The 17,500-nt window shown below is 46.2% G+C and overlaps 1 protein-coding gene across 1 annotated transcript; it reads right to left on the bottom strand.

Annotated features, from left to right (window-relative positions):
- Nucleotides 1-1,377: 1,377 nt before the first annotated feature.
- LOC138954147 (uncharacterized) lies at nucleotides 1,378-16,527 on the bottom strand. The gene is made up of 6 exons (XM_070326077.1): nucleotides 16,358-16,527; nucleotides 13,720-15,600; nucleotides 13,366-13,460; nucleotides 12,890-13,041; nucleotides 9,463-9,511; nucleotides 1,378-1,485 (listed from the first exon to the last, which is right to left on the bottom strand). The coding sequence occupies exons 1-6, from the start codon at nucleotides 16,515-16,517 to the stop codon at nucleotides 1,378-1,380; spliced, it is 2,445 nt and encodes an 814-aa protein (XP_070182178.1). The 5' UTR covers nucleotides 16,518-16,527.
- Between the last annotated feature and the right edge of the window lie 973 nt (nucleotides 16,528-17,500).

The raw sequence follows: 17,500 nt of genomic DNA, 5'->3' as shown, positions 1-17,500 counted from the left end.
TTGAAAGTGTGCGCAAGTCATGGTGACAATGCGAAGGTACCTGATTTGTACACAATTGCTTTTCCATTTACAGCACGTAGCTTTGTTTCTTAGAAATCTTCTTACACAGAATGTCAGTCAATGTGCTGGGACTGGGTGGCCGAGTGGACTGGGTGGCCGAGTGGACTGGGTGGCCGAGTGGTAAACGCACTTGCCTCGGAAGCGAGAGGTTGCGAGTTTGACCCTGGGTCAGGGCGTTAGCAATTTTCTCCCCCCCCCCCCCCCCCTTTCCTAACCTAGGTGGTGGGTTCAAGTGCTAGTCTTTCGGATGAGACGAAAAACCGAGGTCCCTTCGTGTACACTACATTGGGGTGTGCACGTTAAAGATCCCACGATTGACAAAAGGGTCTTTCCTGGCAAAATTGTATAGGCATAGATACAAATGTCCACCAAATACCCGTGTGACTTGGAATAATAGGCCGTGAAAAGTAAATATTTGCCTTAATTGGCTTGAGATTTACTGGCCGATGTGAATGCGTCATATATTGAGTAAAAAAAATGCCATCTCACACAGCAGAAATGAATATGTAAAGCGCTTTATAAATCGCCCCATACATACATACAAAACAACCCCATCCTTCTTCCTTTTGCAGTCTTCTAAACCAGGACGGCTTTTTTTTAGATTCTTCATAATGTTGTCTAACTTTTCATAATGTTGTATGTGGTCTAACTCGTCTAAGAGTTTAACATTAGGACTGAGCAGATGTGATGTCCATGAATATTATGCTGCAGTTTAAACTTCAAACAGTGCCATACAATTTAGTTCATTTTTTGTCAGAACAATCACTGATTGCGCACGTTAAATGTCAAAGCAGCACCGCCCTGATATGGCCCTTCGTGGTCGGCTGGGCGTTAAGCAAACAAACAAACAAACAAACAAACAAACAAATCACTGATTGCAAACGCATCACGTCATGATAGGTATTCAAGATCACATCAGCGTATAGCAAAGTTGAATTCGGCCCACAGGCTCTTCCTGTACTTCTAGGGTCAAGGAAGGTTGATCGGATTCAGAAGAGTCCATGTCTGAACCATTTTGAATGGATATGTGTTCATCGTCAGCCTGTTGCTGGTGTAGGTCATCCAGTATCTGCATCATACTGTCCAGCTGGGCCTGTATTTCTAGCATCTGAGTTTCCAGTCGAGATTCACTGTTGCCTGTATAACTTTGGCGCACTGCTGCCCTATCTTCTGAAGGCGCAGAGCGACTTTCAGCATGTTCTTCCCCGTGTCTTGACCTCGATCCATACAGCTGTGATAGTCGATGCTCCAGCTGTGATAATCTTGCTTGAATTGCTGCGTTCGGTTGAAGCTGTACCTGCATCGTTGTCTCTGTTGCTACTGTCTGATTCTGTCTGGTATTTTGGGTCTGACGCATTCCTTGACCACCTCGCTGGCCTCCGTTGGCGTGGTGAAACTCTCCTGCGTCTCTCTGATGTCTAGAGACTGTCCGGATCGTTTCGACATTAGCATGAATTTCGGTTTGTCGATCGGACAAATTCCGTCTTCTTCTGGGTCGGGCCTCGATGGTATTCACCGGCATAAGACCTGTGCGGCGTTGATTCGTTGTCTTTCCATTTTTATTAAAACCATGTTGGCCATAGTCGCGAGCTCCATCGCGATTGACCTGAAACGGGCGCCTGGCAGGAAAACCATCCTCGCGTTCGGTGACTCTGTTGTCCTGAAGGCTTTCTGTTGAACGAGTTCTACGTCGTGCGCTCAGCGCAGCTCCAGTGGACTGCGGTTCCGGGACTGAGCCAAAGCAACACTGTGCACCCTGGAGTATCGGCTGGAAATGCTCAGCTATATAGCTGTCGAGCGATTGGGTCAAAGACGACATAGCAACATTGAGTGTTTTTTGTCCACTGCTGTCCGCGTCTTCCATAAACGCTTCAGACTCAGCTTGTGTGTATCTAATGAGATTCACTGGATCATGCGAATTCATCGGTCTGAATGAAACCGAATCAGGGCCTAACTGGCAATCCGATTCATCGTCTGCAGAATACACGCAGCAATAGCCACAGTCACAGTCACGTGCACTTCCTTCGTCAATCTCGGTTTCAGATGCGTGTTCCATAAATATACATCTGCTTGCATTAGCTGCTAAAGACATGCACTCTCCGTTGAAAGAGGGTGCAGGTGGCGGATCGGTCATTCCTTGATTGATCACATAAGTTGATGACCTGAGACGTGTAGTTTCAAACTCATCTGCTGAACAAAGTCCAGGTGTTGAGTAGGCCCCGTTTATGACGAGGACTAACAGAGCAGAGCACATTCTGCGAATATTGCCGATCTGTACGCATCTTGCTGTAAGATTCCTCTTTCTGTGTCACGATCGGGTGACAGAGACCAAGAAAGTGTCACTCAGTGGAGTGCCTGTTCTTGGTCGGTTATGATAGAAAGCGCCTGTGCGTGATATTGGACACAGCAGAGTTTGCTGACAGTGCTCAACGAGCACGGATGTTTTGAAACGCACGAGCTTCACAGTGCGGGTTTCTGCTATCATAGGGCTGACGGTTTTTCGCTGACAGCGCACACGGGATTTTCAGGGATTGAGTTTCTCGTGTCTTTTTTCTGCTTGGGGAGGCAGAATTGTGTATAGCTGGACTGGTTTTGTGACAAGGTCAGTCACGTGTATTTGGCTAGGTTGTCTGACAGAGACACGAGTACGGGGCACTTGACACCCAGCGGCAGAAGGGGAAGGATCTAATACAGTTTCTAGAGTATGATGGTTTTTCACCGAATAATATATTCGGCACTCTAGGGGAACTTCCACTGCCACATATTTTGCTGAGGACAAGTCGTCAACATTCCTTCGTCGGCGATGGCTTTCGCATAAGGATTCGACAAGGGGTTCTGGACGGTTTTGGTCACTGTTGACGAACAGAGGCTGTTCCAGGGAGGAAGCGGACTTTGCTTCCATTGAGAGTACAATCATAGGCTTTTGAGGTAATAAATCATTATTTAACGCTGTTGATGAGTCTGTGTTGTGGAATGAAATACTCTCTGTTGTTCTTTCCAGGTTAGCGCATAATTTACTCTCTGACGCTAAAATACTAATCTGTATATGGTTTTTGCAGATAGGGAGAGAAGGACGGAAAATGGCTGTTTTGTTGTTGTAAAAAGTCCGTTTTGTGCAGGCCCACGTGCTCGATGAGATATTTAAAGATGACATGTTTTAAGGTGGTGGGTGAGGGGTAGCTGACATGTTTAGTGCACCGATGCTTTCTGTTTGCAGCCTTCGTTCGTTCGATCCGATTCGTTCGTTTCGAGTTCCTGTAACATCTGCACGGCTGACTTTGGCGGGACCTGTTGAAGCTACGCTAACCAGGAGACCGGCTAACCAGCGGACCGGCTAACCAGCGAACCGGCTAACCAGCGGGCCGGCTAACCAGCGAACCGACTAACCAGCATACCGGCTAAGCAGCAGCAGCAGAGATAAAGCTAAGTGCACCATGTCGTACGCACCCCGTTGACCACCGTTGTCTTTTCGTATCTATGATTTCATTGGAGTAGTGACAACGTGGGGTGTGGACACCTGCACGAACTAGAGCTTTTCGAACAGAACATTCTCATTTAACTATATTTACACGGGTTCAGCGTGTTCCTATAATTTTCTACATACTACTGGCATTTTGTCAGTGAACACTGGTTTTTACGTGTTGAGAACGTAAAAGGAACATATTTTGAGTGAAGGCTCGAGGGAGGTGGAGAGTTTATACATAAACAGGCGTCTGAAACTTATACTTTTGTTGACTCTATTTAATTGTATGCCTGCGAGAGTGGATCGTGGTGTGGTTAGTTAATTAGTAGTAATTAACCGGTTCATAATCACCTTGAGTGATATATTGAAACGTGACACATGGGGGCCAAGCCGGGATTTACTCAGTTAATTTCCAACTGATAAAGACCCACCAATTAAGGATAACTAAGAGCAGATAATCTCGTCAGTGCTCGACTTATTTTCTGCTTGGTGCTACCCTTTTTTGTATAGTTTTGATCATATACCACACCTTAAGCGATTCACATCTTGCAGGAAATGTAAATTGTAATTTGTGAGTTATTGTATGCGCTAACTGTGATTACTTCCCTTTTCCTTTGTTTGTGAATCTTTGTTGTTGTACGTTCAGAGTTTTCCGTTGCAGAGAGCTGAGCGGGGTTAGCGGATTTGTTATTCGTTTTACTCAGTTTTCTCTACATTGTTTGTTTCGCATTCTGTAACAGGTTACATTTCTACCGTCTTGTTTTACTTGGATTTTTCTCCATATTTTGACTTTGTTGGAATTTTGGGGGGGAAGGGTCCGAGGACTTCTGTCCTAACCAAGGCTGTGGGAGACACTCTGTTTCACCGCAAAAAGCAGCCGATAAAGTAGGCCACGGCTGTGGGAAACACTTTGTTTCACCGCAAAAAGCAGCCATAAAGTAGGCTACGCGATTTGTTCTACACCGTTTGGATTTTTCTTCTGCATTTTCTGGTTGCGGGATTTTTGTATCCACCGCTTTCATCACCGCGTGTTCTAGCTATAGCTGCGTTAGACTTACTTTGGTAATAAAGCTTTGCTAAAACTAACCATGGCTACAGGGGGATCTCCTACGAGGAGAATAACTTTCGAGACTCCTGGGAGCGAGGAACAGACAGAGCGAGACGCACGCGTTAGAGCGCGTAGTTTGCTTAAGCGCAAGGAGTTAGAACGTAAAGAAGACATAGAGCGACAGACGAGAAAAGAAGAGCTTGACAGACAAGAACGACAGGCCGAACGGGACAGACAGGACAAGAAAGAGAAAGACGAACGTGACAGACAGGAAAAGAAAGACGAACGTGACAGACAAGAACGGAAAGAGAAAGACGAACGAGACAGACAAGAAAAGAAAGACGAACGTGACAGACAGGAAAAGAAAGATGAACGAGACAGACAAGAAAGGGAACGACAGGCCGAACGACAGGCCGAACGTGACCGACAGGATAAGAAAGGCGAGCTTGAGAGACAGGAACGACAGGCCGAACGTGACCGACAGGATAAGAAAGACGAGCTTGAGAGACAGGAACGACAGGCCGAACGTGACAGACAGGACAAACAGGCGGATCGCGATCACCAGCTAGAACTAGCTAGGCTACAGGCCGAGAAAGGTACGCTTACTCAGGCTAGCGCGCCGACATTTGTTGCCGACCGTACGAGACTGCCGACGTTCGACGATGACAAGGACGAGCTCGACGACTTTTTACGCCGGTTTGAGCGCATTGCATCCGACCAGAAGTGGGAAGAGGCCACGTGGGCTAGCCGCCTTAGCACCTGCTTGAAAGGACGCGCATTGCAGCTCTACAACGCTTTGGAGGACGACGAGGCGAGAGACTATCAGGCACTTAAGAAGGCGTTACTCCAGCGCTTTAACCTGACTGCTGAAGCCTACAGACGACGTCTGCGTAACAGCAAGAGACTGAGCGGCGAGCTGAGTCATCAGTTTGTGGCACGCCTTAATCTCTACCTGCGGCGCTGGGTGGAGATGGCCGAGAAGAACTGGACTGTAGACGACCTTGCCGACCTCATTGTCATGGAACAACTGATGTCCAGCCTGCGACCTGAGGTGGTGACCTTCGTGCAGGAGCACCAGCCAAAGACTACTCAGGAGGCAGCCGACTGGATCAGAGTACACGAGGACGCCCAGGCGATCTCCGGCAAATCTTCAGGCTCACGGCCAGGAAAATCAGGAAATTCGGGTTCTTCAGGACCCAAGGACGGGAAGGACGATCAGGGACACAAGGGATCAAGTTCCAGATCTGACATCCAGTGTTACTACTGCAACAAGCGGGGCCACGTGAAGAAGGACTGCCACAAGAGACAGGCTGACCAGAAGGGCGTACACTTTGTTGGCAGCGAGGAGTTAAGGGACGTCACGAGCTCATGCACAATTCCACAACTCTGCGTTCCGTGCTCCAGGAAACATTTCCAGCCCCACTGCAACGTTTACGTTAACGGAGTGAAGGGCGAAGGTCTGCGGGACACAGGGGCAGACATGATGGTGGTTCGGGCGAGTCTGGTTCCAGCTATGGCCTACACAGGAGACAGCATCAGGGTGAGAATGGCCGAGGCATCTCACGCTTACGACTTGAACACGGCAGTGATCAAGGTCGTAACACCGTTGTTCACGGGGACCATTGTGGCCGTCGTCATGGACGATCCTCCATGCGACCTGCTCATTGGAAACCGGGTTCAGTTTGTGGACGGCGTCACCAGGGAGGTTCCCGTTTATCGGTCTCCCGACGTCATTTCAGTGCTCACGCGGGCACAGGCGGAGCGAGAGGACAAACCTCTCAAACCCCTACCTGCTGCACGAGCTGCCCTGGGGAACGTGACCCCCGCGCTTCTCGCGAAGGCTCAGGATTCTGACCCGACCTTAGCTACTCCTCGGGAGCACGCGAAGTCGGGGAAGGTGAAGCTGAGCGGGAAGCATGGGAGGTCAAGGTTCCTCAGGGACAAGAAGTTGCTCTACCGTGAGTTCAGCAACAAGGAGGGTACATTCAAACAGGTTGTCGTGCCTCGCGAGTTTCGCGAGGGTGTCATGGCAACGGCACACGACTCGATTCTGGGAGGTCATCTTGGTACCAAGAAGACCACGGATCGTGTCTGGCGCCACTTTTACTGGCCAGGCATATGCACGGATGTCCGACGTTTCTGTGCGTCCTGCGATAAGTGCCAGAAGGTGGTTGCCAAAGGAAGGGTGAGGAAGGTCCCCTTGGAGAAGATGCCGCTCATCGACGAACCCTTTCGTCGGGTAGCAGTGGACATCATCGGGCCGATCTTGCCTGCGTCTGAGGACGGAAACAGATACATTTTGACCATGGTGGACTACGCTACTCGATACCCAGAGGCGATCCCTCTGAAATCGATTGAAGCCACGCGAGTAGCTGAGGCTCTGGTTACTATGTGGTCCCGGCTGGGAATTCCATCAGAGGTACTCACCGACAGAGGCACGCAGTTCACGGGAGGAGTGATGGCGGAGGCAGCACGACTGCTATCACTGGAGCAGCACTTCACCACTCCTTACCATGCTCAGTGCAACGGACTGGTGGAGAGGTTCAATGGCACCTTGAAGACCATGCTGAGGAAACTAGCTCAGGAGAAACCACGCACGTGGGACAGGTACATCCCAGCATTGCTTTTTGCATACCGCGAGGTTCCTCAGGAGAGCTTGGGCTTTTCCCCATTTGAATTGTTGTACGGCAGACAGGTACGCGGTCCCATGGCTATCCTGCGTCAGGCTTGGACGGACGAAGAAGCTGACGAGGAGGTGCAGACGACAGCGACCTACATAGTAGAACTCAGGAACAGGATTGAAGAGACCTGCAAACTGGCTCAAGAGAACCTGGGAAGAGCAGCACAGCGTTACGCGCGAGGATTCGACCGCAAGGCACGGCCGCGCAGCTTCAAGATTGGAGAACGGGTGTTGCTACTTCTACCTGTCAAACACAACAAGCTACAACTGCAGTGGCAAGGACCATTTGAGGTGACAGCGAAAGTGGGCCAGAACGACTACAGGATCATGATGCACGGGAAAGCACGCCTGTACCATGCCAACCTGCTGCGCGCCTACATAGAGAGGACAGCCTACGGGGAGAAGAACAAAGACAAGAAGACAGAGAAGGTTGCAGTTATCAGGGGTGAAACGAGGGGTTGCTCGTTCTTGAGGACGACCTTTCTGTCTGGAAACAGACCATCAACCTCTGCAATATCTTCAGGTTGCAAGGTTGGCAAACGCCAGACTTATGCGCTGGGCGTTGATTCTCCAACCGTACCAATTCACGGTACGCGTCATTCCGGGCGCCAACAATGTTGGAGCTGACTTTCTCTCTCGGGCTGTAGAGGAGAACATGACTGTGAGCGAAACCGAGGTTTCGTCTTGAAGAGGGGAGGTGTGTCACGATCGGGTGACAGAGACCAAGAAAGTGTCACTCAGTGGAGTGCCTGTTCTTGGTCGGTTATGATAGAAAGCGCCTGTGCGTGATATTGGACACAGCAGAGTTTGCTGACAGTGCTCTACGAGCACGGATGTTTTGAAACGCACGAGCTTCACAGTGCGGGTTTCTGCTATCATAGGGCTGACGGTTTTTCGCTGACAGCGCACACGGGATTTTCAGGGATTGAGTTTCTCGTGTCTTTTTTCTGCTTGGGGAGGCAGAATTGTGTATAGCTGGACTGGTTTTGTGACAAGGTCAGTCACGTGTATTTGGCTAGGTTGTCTGACAGAGACACGAGTACGGGGCACTTGACACCCAGCGGCAGAAGGGGAAGGATCTAATACAGTTTCTAGAGTATGATGGTTTTTCACCGAATAATATATTCGGCACTCTAGGGGAACTTCCACTGCCACATGTTTTGCTGAGGACAAGTCGTCAACATTCCTTCGTCGGCGATGGCTTTCGCATAAGGATTCGACAAGGGGTTCTGGACGGTTTTGGTCACTGTTGACGAACAGAGGCTGTTCCAGGGAGGAAGCGGACTTTGCTTCCATTGAGAGAGTTACAATCATAGGCTTTTGAGGTAATAAATCATTATTTAACGCTGTTGATGAGTCTGTGTTGTGGAATGAAATACTCTCTGTTGTTCTTTCCAGGTTAGCGCATAATTTACTCTCTGACGCTAAAATACTAATCTGTATATGGTTTTTGCAGATAGGGAGAGAAGGACGGAAAATGGCTGTTTTGTTGTTGTAAAAAGTCCGTTTTGTGCAGGCCCACGTGCTCGATGAGATATTTAAAGATGACATGTTTTAAGGTGGTGGGTGAGGGGTAGCTGACATGTTTAGTGCACCGATGCTTTCTGTTTGCAGCCTTCGTTCGTTCGATCCGATTCGTTCGTTTCGAGTTCCTGTAACATCTGCACGGCTGACTTTGGCGGGACCTGTTGAAGCTACGCTAACCAGGAGACCGGCTAACCAGCGGACCGGCTAACCAGCGAACCGGCTAACCAGCGGGCCGGCTAACCAGCGAACCGACTAACCAGCATACCGGCTAAGCAGCAGCAGCAGAGATAAAGCTAAGTGCACCATGTCGTACGCACCCCGTTGACCACCGTTGTCTTTTCGTATCTATGATTTCATTGGAGTAGTGACAACGTGGGGTGTGGACACCTGCACGAACTAGAGCTTTTCGAACAGAACATTCTCATTTAACTATATTTACACGGGTTCAGCGTGTTCCTATAATTTTCTACATACTACTGGCATTTTGTCAGTGAACACTGGTTTTTACGTGTTGAGAACGTAAAAGGAACATATTTTGAGTGAAGGCTCGAGGGAGGTGGAGAGTTTATACATAAACAGGCGTCTGAAACTTATACTTTTGTTGACTCTATTTAATTGTATGCCTGCGAGAGTGGATCGTGGTGTGGTTAGTTAATTAGTAGTAATTAACCGGTTCATAATCACCTTGAGTGATATATTGAAACGTGACATTCTGGTCTCGACATCTTCAGATCTGCAAAAAAGATAACTGGTCATTTTAAACATTGCGGAGATCTGCAGTTCATCTTATTTTAATCATTTGGTCTTTAGTCTTATTTCTTACGCGTGAAACTAACAACCGAAAAAAAGACGTTTAAGCTGAAAACATTACAATGTGTTTTTACTCCGGTCCACCGCTAGCATGGCTTGAGTCCTATCTCATTGGCAGGACTCAGGCTGTGCTTGTCGATGGCCAGATGTCTGCTCCAGCCCCACTTTCTTTCGGCGTTCCTCAAGGTTTAGTACTCGGTCCCATCCTTTTCATCATGTACACTAAGCCCCTCTCCACACTGATTCAAAACCATTCGTTTTAAATCAGTCTTTTGCTGATGACACCCAGCTGTATAAACCCAGTCCCCCTGCAGAGACATATTCCGCCATCCAGACCATTCAGACATGCATCACTGATGTTAAATCTTGGATGGTCGATAACAAACTTACGCTGAATGATGATAAGACTGAAGTCTTACTGAGCAAAAAGAACAACACTACATTTCCCTCTCCCCAACCTGTTTCTGTTCTAATAGGCAACACCGACATTCTTTTCTCCCCATCAGCTAGAAACCTTGTATTCACCCTTTCATCTGACATGACCCTTAACAAACATATATCTTTAGTCTGTAGAGCAGCTTATTTTGAGCTTCGTAAGATCAGCACCATTCGCCACACACTCTCCTCTCAAACAACTAACACTCTTGTCTGTGCCTTTGTTCTCTCTAAACTTGACTACTGCAACTCTCTTCTCTCTGGCTGTCCTCTGTACCTCCTGCATAAACTACAAAAAGTCCAAAACTCGGTTGCACGCCTCATTCTCAAAGCACGAAAACGATCTCAAAGCACGAAAACGAGATCACGCAACACCACTTCTTCACACACTGCACTGGTTACCTATTCAAGCCCGCATTGACTACAAACTGTCCACCCTCTGCTTTAACTTCTTTTCTGGCTCGTCTCCTGCTTACTTCTCTGAACTCCTCACCGTCTATTCTCCAGCAAGACAACTCCGTGCCTCTTCTGACTGTCGCATCCTTACCATTCCACACACCAAAACCAAAACATACGGACAACGCACTTTTACTTTCTGCGCACCCACACAATGGAATTCTCTCCCCTTTCACATCTGCCACTCTCAGTCACCCCAAGCATTCAAACGAGCACTTAAAACGCACCTCTTCAAGAAATACAACCCCTGATTTTGTTTTCTCAGTCCATCAGTAGGCTACATGTAGTGTATTTGTTGTTTTAGTGATAATGTATATAAACATCTAGAACTGTTTTCAGTATTGTTGATAACATGTTCTGTTTGATTAAGGCTATTCAGATGGTATTTCCTTGTTTTTCACTACCTATTTTATTCATGTTTTTATTACTTAGTTAGTGGAAGAATCTTTTGTAATGTATGTTTGATGGCGTATGCTTTTAATTGAGCGTTGTTGACTATGAATGTAGATGTAAATGCTTGTATAACTGTGTTTTAATTTTAAATGTGTCAAGCGCAAAGAGCATAATTGTAAAGTTATGATGTTGCGCTATATAAATGCTCATTTATTATTATTTAAGTTATTGAGACATCCCAGTGCACTAAGGGACTTATAGAGCAAATCTAAACAATTCATTATTGAACGAAGCGCATAGCGCTGAGTTCAATAATTATTTTCGAGATTTGCTCTATAAATCCCTTAGTGCACTGGGATTGTTTCAATGACGATATTGTCAGTACCACCAGATAAAAAAGAAGATTCAAAACGCACATTTTGCAACGCGCATTTGGATAGGCGTAACGGTGTGGTCAGGTTTGTGTCAGATCTACTTTTGTGTGGGCTGTCTCAAGTGTGTCGTGCTTTCGTCACACGCAAACTCTTGTTTTAATTTCTGTTGGTAAATTCCAGTGTAGCGTTAAGCTAAAAAGTGATGATCTTTCATAGAGACCTCGAGCTCATTTAAACTCGGAGAAATGACTGTGCTCTTAGTTATTTGCGATTCGAAACCTTCATCAAGCTTCGACAGATTGACTGTGCAGAGTGTTGCCCCTTGAATTGGTTAACCCCCAAGGTCGACGGAAAGCACATTATCAAAATAAATCTGGCATGTTTCTCGTGTGGTATCTTCACTCATCGGGGAGTCTGGTACTAAATATGAACGGTAAGAATGCTCTGAACCCTACACGTATTATACCCCCATCGTTTTATCGTTCACATTTGCCCAACATGTTAATGTGCTGAGCGGGATTTATGTCGTCTGCCAGGCTATGGCAATCGAACCACTGCACTGAGTCTCATTTCCAAAACAAAAATTGCTCGTCACGTTGCACTGAGTCTGCACGCATGAGGCAGGCTGGTAATAAGTCTTATATATGGTAAGAACGTTCTAAACCCTACACGTTTTCGATTCCGATTGTTCTTGCCTTGAAATAATAATTCGGAAAACATTCATTTACTGAAAAGATGCAGTCGTATTTCAGTGTAGTCTGCTACGTGCTGATCTAGCTGCTACGTTATCGGAATAACACTTGTGTTTTCTTTTAGCTGCTGGGAATTGTATACTAACTCATCATTTGGTAATGTGGATAATAAGCTACATGCCACTTAAATGGCATAATTATGAGGGGAATCTTTGCAAATCGAAACTAAAAAATTAGACACAGCGGGTTCTATTTTTAGATCAGTGCACAGGCACATGCAATCTGTCAGAAAAAACCACTTCCGCTTTAATTGAAAAGCAGGACATTTATGGTCATAATCATAGGTATTGTGGAGAATATAAGCTACATGTCATTAATTAATTCTGAGGATGAGAGTACAGTTTCGCTCTGGCAAAGGGCGTAAGAATACGCTCTGTGGAAAAGTTAGCGCACTCCAAGAGTGCGCTAACAGATTTAAGCGCATCGCCATTAGCCAATCAACTGGTTCACATCAGTCATGTGCCACCAGTACTTACTGACAATTATTATTATTATTACTGAAAGAAACAGATGCAATATTGTCTCGGTTCTTTTAAAAATGGTTCAGTTGATGCCTTGTTGCGATTTGCTTGATGAGCAAATTGCCTGTTGAATTTTCTTTTTGTTCCGGTTGTCGTTGGCGGCGCTGAGCGCGCGCGTGTTTTTATGTGTATGAGTGTGTGTGTGTGTGTGTGTGTGTGTGTGTGTGTGTGTGTGTGTGTGTGTGTGTGTGTGTGAGGTGTGCGTGTGGTTGTGTGCGTGTGTGAGTGAGTGAGTGAGTGTGTGTGTGTGTGTGTGTGTGTGTGTGTGTGTGTGTGTGTAGTGCACACGCACACACACACACGTACACACACACACACACACACACACACACACACACACACACACACACACGCGCGCTTCTCCACCTACCTGGACAGTATGTTATTAATATCACTTTGAGTGACACCAAGGTGTGTACTGAGCTCCACCAACTGGACGAACGTCAGTAAGGACAACTGCTGCTGCTGCCACGCACTCAGCTCTCCGTCCATGTCGCAGTGTGCTCTGAATGGTGTCTTATCCTGCGTATGAAAGGTGACTGGTTACAAGCGAGCGTGAGAATTGACGGACTGAAGAATTCACTTTGCTAATCTATTGACCGACTAATGCAGTTTGTCTTACAGTTTTATTGATTTAATGACTGCTTGATTATTCAATTGATTGACTGGTTGGTAGATTTATGAATCGAATACATAATGTATCGATTTATCTGCGGTAATTTGGTGAAGAAGCAATCATTTATAGCATACTGCCTATATGCACTACCCACTCATCTTTCGTTCCATCTACGAAGCATACAAACTATTGGGTTATTTGGAACATTGTCTGCAGCTTCTGTCAAATACCTCTGATGAAACGACGACTTTGGGATACGTTTGGTCGCAGTCAGCATGTGCGGATTCTGGTCTCGTTGCATCAGCGCTGTCAAAGCGAAGTACTCCTGAAACAATTTGCTTTGAAATCATACCTCAAATTATACAGTAACAAAAGCGGTTTTTGCAACATAAACCGAAAGTCTGAACACTATTCAAGCAATAATCGTACACCAACAAAGCAAAAACACAACAGATTGTACGAACACGACAAAAAAACACCACTTTTTGTCTTATAATTTGCTTCGCCTTCTTGGCAATACCAATGCAGAAAAGCATTGGCACCTACAGCGACTAAAATTAGGAAAAAGATAAGCGTCTACAAACCATGTTCTATGCATTTTGGAAAAGTTGAACTGCTGTGGTCACCGTTTTCCCCGCGTTCTTCGCGTCCGCTGACATTCACCCGACGATGGGCTTCCTCCTTTGCATGAGCTTCCTCGTGAACATCAGCTGACATTACTGAAGAACTTTTCATTTGGACGGTCGTATCTGCAGGCATTGGCATCTGGCTGCCTCTGCTAACAAGAAATCTGTACACTGCATCTCGTGTCTTGTGGATGTTTTCCGGTCTATCAACCACAACGACGACATCGCCGGAGGTCGTCCATCGCAGGACAGGAGCGGACAACCCTTCTTCGCCTTTCTGAAGGTTCGTAGCGAAAGTTTGCCAGTCCCTGGAACGCACGACAGGCCTGTTTTCTTGTACATGTATGCGGAGTTGTGTTTCTGTGAAAACTGTCAGGAACGTTCGTTTCAGGTTGTCCTGGTCTGCGTCTTGCGCGCTGACAATTATTCTGCCTTTCTCCACTTCCCAATGACACAGCAGTCGTTCACTGTCCAGCTTTCCCTGCACGTAATGAACAACAGCTTGCTGCCTGTAAATCTCCGCCAAAGCTGGTGGCAGCATGATGATTTTTTGAGAGATGGTCGCAATGTATTTCAGAACGTGGATCACACATTTATCCTTCTGGTCTATCGGGGCTCGGATGAAAACCATCGCAGCGTCAGAATCGAGGAAAACCGTTTGCTGAAGATCTCGTGAAAGAAGTTGCATGACTCGAGGCAGGCTTAAAAACCGCACCTGGTAGGGTTTGAGGTCCTGAATAGTTTCTTCTATCGGTTCGTCACACAGGATTGGGTGCCTTCTGATCAGCTGGTCGTACAAGAAGTTGATCACAGTTCGTCTTGTGGTCTCCATCCTCGCAGGGCGGTCAATGATGGTGACATTGCCAGTGGAAGGGGAGACGAACACAACTGGTGACGGTTCGTTCTCTTTAATTCCCATTTTCACTGCGGATTTGAACGTGTCTGTCTCCAGCAAACGAATTTGCCCCCTCGACACTCGCAGCTTAGCTTCGACGAAACAGGACTTAAAAATGCGGTCAATTTTGGGATGATCTGAGTCGAAGGCGGTGATGAGGAATGTTCCCCTGTAATCAAAAACACTTCTGACGAACGACCGTGTCTCTTTCCAACTGCAGATGATATTTTCTGAGTCAAAGACATGCTGAAGCCACTTCTGAGCCGACGGTTTCTTCCAGATCTGTCTCAATGTATCAGGGATCGTGATGTGTTTAGGCGACAGTTGTTTGTGGTCGCTGCTCAGGCGCTTCAGTGCTTTTTCAACCGTGGACCCAGATCCTTTCATGGTCAAAGTTTTGTCGGCAGCGTCAGAACAGAACACAAGTTGTTGAAACGTTTTTGACAAATGATGGCCATATTGCTCCTCCGTAAAAAAGTGAAATTTAAACTCGTCAAACACGCTGAATGGAATCGTTACCTCAGTGAAGTCATCAGCCCACGTGCTCCCTGGTGAGTCCTGGCCCACCACCCGTTCCCATATGGATATCTGATCTTGTTGTTCTTCAAGCCACTGTCGGAAAGGACGCAGCAGGTCTTTCAGTTCACTCAACACGCTCAGCTCCCAGCCAATCAGATCTTGCGGTGAAGAACACGTGACCCCGATCTGTCCCGGATGATTCCACCAAAACTTTCCCGTGCAAGATAATGATAGCTTCAGGTCGAAGTTGTCGTGGCATTTCTTGTCCTCGGTGATTTTGGTGAGAACTTTGCGGCCGACGTTGACCGCCACCTGCCCAGAGGTGACGATGACCTCACACCCATGGACATCAGGGCGGAGAAGCCAGACCTCCAGGCTCTGATCATCTAGCTTTGGACCTTCCTGATTTGCTGCCGTCAGCGCCACTGAAATGAATCAGGTCTGGTTTTAGTTCAAAACGAACACTATCTCTGACCAATCATTTACTCTTCACAGTGGCCGTCATGTGTGTGTGTGTGTGTGTGTGTGTCTGTCTGTGTGTATGTGTTAGTGTGTTAGTGTGTGTGTGTGTGTGTTAGTGTGTTAGTGTGTCTTAGTGTGTGTTAGTGTGTGTGTGTTAGTGTGTTAGTGTGTGTGTGTTAGTGTGTCTTAGTGTGTGTGTGTGTGTGTGTGTGTTAGTGTGTGTGTGTGTGTATGTGCGTGTGTGTGTGTTAGTGTGTGTGTGTGTGTGTGTGTGTGTGTGTGCGTGTGTGTGTGTCTGTGTCTGTGTGTCTGCCTGTTTGTCTCTCTGTCTGTCCTATACTGATGTTCCAAAGTATATTTTCGTTCCTGTTTATGTTCTAAAGTGTGTTTTCCCCAACTGATGTATAATAGCGTATTGACATTCGCACGTATGTGCGAAAGCGAATTTGCTCTCCTACTGGTGTTCTTTAGTGTATTCACTCTCCGACTAATACTCTCAAGAGTATGCATGCCCCTCCCTCTCTTGTTTTGAAGTATAGTTGAGCTCAAGCCGCTGATGTAACACATAATTCACTCTCCTTCGAATGCTCGAAACGTTAATCATAATTTGCTCTCTCGCTTATATTGCTGAAGAGACAATAAAAAATAATAACCAATCAACCAATCTCGCTTATGTTCTACAACCTAGTCGCACTGACGTTCTAAAGCGTATGTCAATACCTGCAACGTTTTCGAAGGTGACCACGTATCCGTGCACCGTTTGTCCCACCAGAGTGATTTTGCCGTAGTGACTGAACGCTTGGCGAATGGTGGATGAATCCATGTCAGGAGGGACCCCCCTCACCAGGATCTGTCCTTGTCGGGCAGTCATACTTCGCATGCCAGTCCTGCACAGCCTGTTACGGATACAGAGAAATGAATATGAAGAACGAGGGGGAGGGGGGGTGTGGACATGCATGCGTTCTTCTAAACTTATCTATACTCTTCTCTCTTGAGTGTGGAGCAACTCTTTAACTGGTCATCTATGTTGTCCCTCCTTTTAAAGACCAACGTACCTCACAGTCATGAGATAGCATTGAGTGACACTCGATTAAGTAGATTTATTCCCACAATAAACTGGGAAGGTATAATAATAATAATAATAATAATAATAATAATAATAATAATAATAATAAATGAGCATTTATATAGCGCAACATCATAACTTTACAATTATGCTCTTTGCGCTTGACACATTTAAAATTAAAACACAGTTATACAAGCATTTACATCTACATTCATAGTCAACAACGCTTAATTAAAAGCATACACCATCAAACATACATTACAAAAAATTCTTCCACTAACTAAGTAATAAAAACATGAATAAAATAGGTAGTGAAAACAAGGAAATACCAGCTGAATACCCTTAATCAGACAGAACATGTTATGAACAATACTGAAAAAACAGCCCTAGGTATAGGAGAAACGTGACTCTGCAAGCTTCACATGACCACGTCATACGTTTACGTAATCAGAACAGACATGCATCGTTTTGATTGTCTCTCTTGGAAAGTCGACATTTTCCATTGACCTTTCAGTGGCATACTCCTATGCAAGCTTCCAGTCTGCAGGTTCATGCATTTTATCAAAACAAAAATTGCAGTAACTGAATTACCAGCATCAACCAATCAGCAACATTTAACAGCGAGTAAACAATTCTGAATCAGACGTTTTAGTAGGCGAAACAGTGACAAAAGATCGTCTTTACTGAAATGCGATCATGCAGAAGATAGTCCGACAAAAATGGATGTGATTATCACTTTAATTCTGTTTCAATTTCCCGTGCAAACACAAATATCTATTTTCTACAAGAACATGAAA

The sequence above is a fragment of the Littorina saxatilis genome, linkage group LG1 (assembly GCF_037325665.1).
Source record: "Littorina saxatilis isolate snail1 linkage group LG1, US_GU_Lsax_2.0, whole genome shotgun sequence".
Classification (NCBI taxonomy): Eukaryota; Metazoa; Mollusca; class Gastropoda; order Littorinimorpha; family Littorinidae; genus Littorina; species Littorina saxatilis.
The sequence above is the reverse complement of the archived record's forward strand: the minus strand, read 5'-3'. Positions and strand labels throughout refer to the sequence as shown.

Excerpts from the sequence above, each read along its gene's own strand:
- LOC138954147 (XM_070326077.1), bottom strand. The coding sequence starts at position 16,517 with ATGCGAAGTATGACTGCCCGACAAGGACAGATCCTGGTGAGGGGGGTC. Across the intron at positions 9,512-12,889 it reads ATTAATAACATACTGTCCAG|ATCTGAAGATGTCGAGACCA; the intron begins GTAGGTGGAGAA and ends TCTTTTTTGCAG. Across the intron at positions 1,486-9,462 it reads GTTTCAATATATCACTCAAG|TCTCTAGACATCAGAGAGAC; the intron begins GTGATTATGAAC and ends CGATCCGGACAG.